The sequence below is a fragment of the Monopterus albus genome, unplaced genomic scaffold (assembly GCF_001952655.1).
Source record: "Monopterus albus unplaced genomic scaffold, M_albus_1.0 scaffold270.1, whole genome shotgun sequence".
NCBI lineage: Eukaryota > Metazoa > Chordata > Actinopteri > Synbranchiformes > Synbranchidae > Monopterus > Monopterus albus.
Window position 1 is genome coordinate 1626178 of NW_018128150.1, and position 8021 is coordinate 1634198.

Consider the following 8021-nt stretch of genomic DNA (forward strand, 5'->3'; position numbering starts at 1 on the left):
TGTTCTATAGGTCAGTCTGGTGTGGTAGAGTTCAAAACAGGGCACAGGGCAGAGGCTGGGCTCTCCTGAACATGTCTTACAGTAGTATGAAGTTTTCCTCCTTGCAGTCCCAGTCTTCTGTTCACAGTCCATGTTAGAATGCTGCTCCTCTTTTCTTTCCCCATCCTTCTCAGTATGTGTCTCTTCTTCTGTTTTCTTCTCTGGCTCATCCACCTTCTGCTTCTTCCTCTCCTCTTCTTCCTCCGCCCTCTTCCTTTTGTATTGTGAGCACACCTTGCAGTCAGAGTCAGTCTCCCTCCGGCCCAGGAAATGGCGTCCGGTCAGACGTGCCGGCATGCCATTACACAGTTGAGATTCTCCCTGAGGTTTTGGTGGTGATGCTGGAGATGAGGTTGCTTCAGCAGATGGTTGGTCGGGTTGTGAGGGGCTATCTAGCAGAGCTGGTGCAATTATTGAAACAGCTAGTTGTGAACAACAAACAACTGAATGAACCAAAAAATGCACGAAAGAAACAGATGCTGCGATGGGTTGTGACAAATGACTAACACATAAATCCAAGTTGTGCGTCTTTTTATAATCCCTTGTGTATCTTGTCTTAATGCCTTTAATGCCTTTGTATTGCCTTATTGTTGAAAGGTGCTACACAAATAAACTTGCCATGGGTTACAAATGAAAAGACTAGCCATGACTACTTTCATCGCTGCTTCCAAAAACACTTTGGTACTGTCCTACCAATGAATCTGGACTGAAACAGCAACAACAAAACAAACATATTATATAATCATGGAAAATAATATTTGTCTTTGCAGAAAACCCTGATATTTTATGTTAAATAGGTGGTTTGCATATAAAGATAAGGATAATCACCTTTATTGGCCAAGTATGTTACACACAAGGAATCTGTTTCCGGTACAGGTATATATATATATATAAAAACATCACATCTGTGAAGTGCAGATGGAGGGCAGGAAGTGATTTTCTACATAGGCAGTACTATCACAAGCTCACATAACACCTGAAGTTTGTTATTTATGGTTGATCAAGTTGATCACAGTGACAAAGCAGGAGAAGCTTTTATCAAGTACCAAAAGTTGTCATTCAGGAAGGGGGAAAAAGCATCACATTGACTGAAAGACACAGCTAAAGCTCCTCTGAGCAGTGACTACTTATGCAGCTAACTGCCACCCAGCAGTGCAGTTGCTATGAGCTGCAGTGACTTCTCTGTCCTGTTTCGCAATGATTATCTGATTTTAGCGGCATGTCACCGGACCTTTAGAGTGGTTAACCTATGTTAAGTAAACAACCGTAATGTTGGCATCGAGAGGCACCATGCATTTAATGCTTGTTGCTAGGCTAATTCACAGGACCATAGACACAACATACATTATGTTATGTCTATACATAGGATGGTATGCCTCAATAGGATGAACGTTGTTCAGTTCTGTTGAAACATTGCTTGTCTTCTTAACATATGGATCATGTCCAACATATGTTGATTTTCTGTTTATACTTTTTTCTCATTTAACCTAGCACAATATGGACTTTCCTCCATCTCTTCATTCTGCTTTTGACTTCCTGCCCTTCATCTGAATGTTGCATGTCATAATAGTCACGTAATTGCAAGCCACCTATACAGGATCAATACTACCACTTTATGTTAAATAATATCGAAGGTCAAGCAAACTCAGTATTATATTCCACAAAGCAGTTAGTTGCTCTTTGGTGACATTTCAGCTTTATAATTATAATGTGCTCATCTGATTTATTTTATATTGCAGCTGCCTCTAAGTGAAATACAGCCCTCCACTTCTAAGAGCTGTTTGGTTTGAACACAGCAGTTTTTGGAGACATTTTTCCACGTACCAAGTAGGCCTGGATATTCTGTCAAAACCTGTGTAGAGACTGCTAATGTACTGTTAACGGTTGTGATGGAAAAAGCAGAAGCAGAAAGACACTGCCAACACTGTCTTTAAGATTTAAAATACTCTGAACACATTCCAAATGTCTGCATGAACAATGTACAGTTAAGCAAACTTTATGTGCTTACTGTACAATGCTCTGGTAGAGCATTTTAGTGTGAGGAAGCTGCTTGATGGTGTGTAGCTCAGCTTTAACTTGTGTGAAACTTTCTGAAACTTTCTGTAGTTACCTGCTGGTTCTGTGGAAGGTGTGGGCAGCTGACAAGAGGTTTCTTGGTCCATAGTGAAGGGTCGACACAGAACTGACTTGTTCTTCATTTGGCGTCGGCGGGACACAGGCACACGCATGGCGTCTGTCTGAGTACTGGCCTGGACATAAACATTAGACATCCTCATAAAAACTGCAAACTGCAGTAGACAGTTTGTTATTTCCAACTGTGTCTCCAATTAGACATTTACAAAAACTATTTTTAAGTAATGATACAGTCTTCTTGACTTTGTACATAACTGAGTACATACATGGTCGAGGTTCTTGCCATCAATGTTGGACGTTGGAAGTGCTCCTACCAAAGAAAAACAAAAAATAACAACACTGCATCAAACCCGACTATAAGAAAAGCATATCATAATTGTATATAAACAATTAACTCATTGACTATATAGTCCTCTACGAGTTAATTAAATTCAATATAAAAAATGATCTCCGTCTTAATAGGAACAGAAATTGATTTAGTAATCTAAGCTATAAAAGAGTTCAAGGAAGTAACTGGGGAATGAAGCACTAGGCTGTTCTATTTGCTCTGCTGGCATCAAGACCTTGACCAGGACAAGTGGCTCAAAAATGGGGCAGAACAATGAGTTGTACTTTGAAAGCACCCACCTAGGACTATGTGTATGTACTAACCGGTCAGAGCAGTGTCTGCCGACACACTGGGCTGAGTGGCAGAGCCACTGGCCAATGAGACAACATCCGCTATAACAGGATTCATCTTTGAGGAGTGGTGGGGCTGGGCTGGAGCTAGAAGAAGGATAGAAGGGATCATACCTGAGACAGAATGACAACTTTAAAATCCAAGCCCACATATAAAAGAATAATAATAATAATAATAATAATTTTTAAACCTGGGCCTTATTTTCTGGAAAGTTTAGTCAAAGCAATTTCAATATTGTTGTATTTTAACTGGCATTAGATTAATATTGGTCAAAACACTGCTGAAGTGCTCAACATCAAATAATACTGATGTGACAACACAATTTACCATATGGTGTTTGTAGTGCTCTTCCAGTGCTGTTGCTGCTCGTATGCTGGTTCATCTCAAAATGCAGGTAGCAGTACTGCAGCAGGCAAGGCAGGCTGCAGAAGTTACGGACTGAACCCAAACACTGCAGCTTCTCAGTCATGTAGCTCTGTTTCCTACAGCTATCACATCGCCCCATCTGGATTTGGGGGGGGAACAGAACATGGCTAAAGAAATGAAAGACAACCACAGTGAAGATACATAGTTTGTTACAACATATAGTGTGCTGGGACATCCATCTCCTTACCCCATAGTAGAGGACAGTGTACTGAGACATGCAGTGGGGTCTACAGAACTCCTCCATTCTACCTCCGTAGTGGCTGTGCAGCATCTTCTGGCTGATGCTAGAGCAGTGGGTGCAAGGACGCCAGGGATGATCCTTGTTACGAGAAATCAGGTCATGTTTGAAGAGTAGCTTACAGCCTGGAATACAGAACAAACATATTTTTTGCCTAGCATGGGTCCACTGGCACCAACTGGATGTGGCATTTACAATGATTTAAAATGAGTCATTTACAGGCGTGGAAGGTCAGAGCTACAATTTCTCTTAACTTTAGGCCAGTTTTATCAAGACTGTGACTGGACCAAGTTGAACAGGTCGACATCAGCAGTAATCAAGCATCCTGCATTTGCAATTTTATACTTTAATAAACAACTAAGCTTACAGTTTTCATTCATTCAGCCACTGAAATACCTAAAAACTATGTAAAGAGGTAATTTCTGGGTCAACTCACTTTCACTGCAAAAGACCAGGTCCTGCTGGCTGTAGCGGATGGTGTCAAAGTGCACCTTCTCCTGTTTACAGTACTCACATAATGCCAGGATATTTTTCTGGGTTTTATACTGCTCACAACACATATTACTGCAGAACATAGAAATTCGACCCTGCAGGCGAAATTTACTATTAGTATAATCATCATGGTTAGTTGATGAGTGTTATACTCAGGTCATGCAAGGAGCTATATCAAGTTAGGGTTAAGTATGTATATATATTGAGTATCTGTATGTTGATGTGACCTGTGCTGCTTACTTGGTGACTGAACAGCAAAGGCTTGGTGTTGAACTGTTTATTGCACAGATGGCAGGTCAGTTTGGAGCTTTCACTGGCATGACCCTCTGCTGGTTTCAGGGTCTGATCAGGGGGTGCTCTGGTTTGGGTTTGCCCTGGGATAGAGGGGGAAGTCATGGCAGGGTAGGGGGGCAATGGGGGGACTGAGGTATGACTAGGATGATGGCCCTGGTAGGGGACTGAAGATTGGCAGTCTTGAGGGATGGGAGGCACTGAACTGGCTCCAGCAGAGGGTGCAGGTTTGAGGGCATCCCTGAGAGAGGAGGTTCCATTTGTCAGGTCTGGCTGAGAGGGGTGTCCGGACTTCTGTAAAGACATGGAGGAACAGCACGGTTACATTTTCAAGACGACAGGTTTTAGACCAACAGATGCCCCATCAGCAACCTTTGTTGGATAATAAAAGTTCCTTTGCTACTGGTGCCTTTACCCTGTATATAGAAACACAGTCATATGAGCAGAAGTTACGAATGGTACCGTCCACCATGGCCAGGTGATACTGAGGAACAGCTGAAACCTTGCAAAAGGAGCATGGGAATGGAGTGCCTGGAAGAACAAGGGTAACATTAGTATGTGAGCATGCATTCACATGTATTAATAAGCAATTGTATATGCTTTTCATGGGTCTGGTTGTGATACAATCTGCAGCAAAACTGTAGCTTCCTTCATTTGCATCTACCAGCATCCTGCCAGGTAACACTAACATGTGAGTGTGTTTTCTTCACGGTGAGTCCTACCAGAGAGAGTATGTCGGGGAGGTCGACTTTGTTCCACACAAGCAGGTGAACAGTAAAGCTGAACTTTGCCCCTTTGGTCACGTTCCATGATGGTGGAGGACACTGTTGCCAATGTTTGACAGTAGGCACACTCAACTGTCTTTCTGCAGGACTGTATGAGATAAGTGGCATTTTAGAGGCTTATATTTGGTACATTTGCTTGATAACCACGAGGGTGGCATGTGGTGTTCCATTGTTATATAATTTCTGGGTACTGAAATTTCAAGTTACCGCTTATTGCCATTTGAAGCCACTAACATGCAAAAATGAGTAGTGTAGCCGTAGTGTTTAATGCACATACTCCTGTCATGAACACTGAAACATCCTTCCTGATTGTAAACACAACCAAACAAGATTGTAAAAATGAGACATACCTGTTTGTAGGTGCCAATGCAGGTAGGACCACAGAAGTTGAGCTGAGATCTTTCAATCGTGAGTGTTTGACAGGAGCCTGAGTTGCTATTACAGTAAAGTCCACAGCCTTCACAGCAATTCATGGCTAACTGACGCATCTTACGCCACGTTACAAAACAAGCATCGCTACAGAGCCTGTGCAGACGACCTTGATGGGTGACCTCATGCTCAATCTGCTGTAGAAATGATTCCAGTCAAACAAGACAGAGAATAACACTGAGGAGTAAAATAGTAGAGGTTCTAACTTGGCTTATGAGACATAATGACTGTGCCTCTCTTTACTATAACAGCTAGTCTTTTGTCTCTCTTACCTTATTAGTGACTTTACAAACACTGCAAAAGGGTTTTTCAGGCTGGCGCTCCACTTGTTTCTGATGCAGCTTCTCAGGTTTTCTCTCCAGCCGTTTGTCAGTCCATTTGTCAAGAATCTTTTCAGCATGTTCCTTCTTGTGTCTAAAGACAGACAGACAGAACTGGCCACAAAAGTGCATAAAGGTGTTGTCATCTGCTGGAATAGTGATCATGTCCCTGGGCTGAAGGATTTCCCTGTACAGAGAAAGACACAAGGAATAAATTCACTAGTCTGAAATATGCAAGATGATGGTAGGTTAGGTGTTGAGACCAAATGGCAAAGCTGAAAAAAAAGTTATTTAATTCAGACTGACAGACTTTGTTATGAGTAACATGTTAACATTCCACAACCATTCTGATTCATTCACGTCTTTTAGTTCAACACTCTTCAAAAACAGTGAACAGAAGGTTACTTGTTGCCGGCTAGCAGCTGTTATGTCAGGGCTGAAGTACGAGTTTACAAAGCCTAATCAAACTTCTAACACAATCCCTTCAGAAGAACCAAGAACACAAAACACAGACGATAAAAAAAGAGAAATTGGCAACAAAAAATTTGAAATGAATGGAAGCAGGAGTTTAAGTGGCTAGAATAGAACACATCTAACAATGTAATGTACTGTGGTGTACGCAGGACTGACACAGGGACGATGCTGGGAGGGAGGGTATATCTGGCACAGGATTGCATGGGAGTGCAAAATTGAAGAAGTTAGAGGATATGTACCATATGTTTTCAAAGAACCTGTTTTCAATTTAAATAATTATAAAAACAAATTTATTGTGCCCATGTATTTTGAAAAAGGAGGCTAATGTTGAAAGCATGTATTGCAGACATGACTGACTCAGGCACAACGATGGGGGGGGGGGCACAAAGAGAGCGGGGATGAGGCGGGAGCATGACGGCTAAAAAGAGACCGTGAAGTAATGGTGGTTTGGGTCGGCCTGCTTGAACTGAGCCAAGCTGGGTGCACACAGGTTGGCCTCCATTTCCATCTGTATCTAGCAGCAGGAGGTAATCGTGCTGACACAGGCTCAGCTGACCCTGCTTCCGTTTAGGACCAAGTGGGGGTGAACTCAGTCTTCAACAGAGCTCATTGAGACATGTGATTGACTAAAATTCCTCACACATTCAGCATTCACTTTTTATCTGTAAATTCATTGCACCAAGATTTGAAAATGGTCTCACTTGGTCTTCTGATGAGGGATTAAAATAATGAACTTGAGTTTTCAGTTAAAATAAATAGTACGTATATTAATTCTGTCAGTCTTTTGAAGTATCACAGTTAAGGAAGGCTGTGTTAAGTTTTCTTTTCTGCACTGTTTTTACATACGTTTACATTTAGGCCACTGAAAATGTACTTTGGCCACCAAATTTAGGAGCCTGGTGGCCTGTGGGACCAGTGTTTGAAAATATTAGCATCTATGCCTGAAGCAAGTGTCACATTGATCACATTGATATTGTTTAGTATCACATTTTCATCTTGAATTACAGCACCCCTCCCCCCAGCTCTCCAGCACAAAAAAAGCATAACATTTAGGACAATTAGCATTTTCATGTGGTAAATACACCTTTTATAAACTGGTGAAACCTGTATCTATATGAAACCCTTGAATGAAGTTCATTCTGATGCCAAGTGGAAACAAAAAAGTACCTGTTGCACTGGGAACAGCATCGGTTCCTATTGGCTACAGGCAGATGGCCAGTCAGACAAACTGTAGAACAGAACAGCTGCGTCGAACCTTTTCTTTGGAATGCTGTTTGGCCTTTCAGCAGAACCTAGAAACATTTATAGACCCATTAAACATAAATATATGAAAATAAAAAGCTGTATTGCTGCCTAATGTACTGACACATCAACAATGATCATTAATATAGGAACATGAGTTCTATGTTTTTGAAGCCCATAGTTGAAAAGGAAATTATAGAGATAGTGAATAAATGTGGTAACAAAACATCTAGTGATAGTGATGGTATCACTATGACAACTGTTAAATGGGTAATTGAGGGGATATGTAAACCATTAACCCATATTTTTAACATGTCGTTTCGACTTGGGCAGTTCCCTAACACTATGAAAATAGCAAAGGTTATTCCTTTGTATAAATCTGGTGATAAGCACAACTTCACAAATTATAGACCAGTTTCTCTGTTGTCACAATTTTCAAAAATTCTGGAAAAACTCTTTAATAACAGATTAGA

The 8021-nt window shown here is 41.3% G+C and overlaps 1 protein-coding gene across 4 annotated transcripts in view; it reads right to left on the reverse strand.

The window, feature by feature from the left end:
• The window catches only part of LOC109972806 (zinc finger MYM-type protein 4), a 26002-nt gene that overhangs the window by 7732 nt on the left and 10249 nt on the right, over window positions 1–8021 (reverse strand). For 3 of the 4 annotated variants that reach the window (XM_020621960.1, XM_020621961.1, XM_020621958.1), the window contains exons 7-18: window positions 7474–7598; window positions 5785–6019; window positions 5434–5649; window positions 5021–5171; window positions 4714–4829; window positions 4248–4592; window positions 3952–4102; window positions 3465–3640; window positions 3179–3356; window positions 2824–2937; window positions 2439–2482; window positions 2150–2288 (exon numbers count right to left, since the gene is read on the reverse strand). In XM_020621960.1, coding sequence (XP_020477616.1) covers window positions 2150–2288; window positions 2439–2482; window positions 2824–2937; window positions 3179–3356; window positions 3465–3640; window positions 3952–4102; window positions 4248–4592; window positions 4714–4829; window positions 5021–5171; window positions 5434–5649; window positions 5785–6019; window positions 7474–7598 — 1990 coding nt within the window. The remainder of the gene's footprint in view (window positions 1–2149; window positions 2289–2438; window positions 2483–2823; window positions 2938–3178; window positions 3357–3464; window positions 3641–3951; window positions 4103–4247; window positions 4593–4713; window positions 4830–5020; window positions 5172–5433; window positions 5650–5784; window positions 6020–7473; window positions 7599–8021) is intronic. The other variant, XM_020621959.1, reaches the window with a different exon arrangement.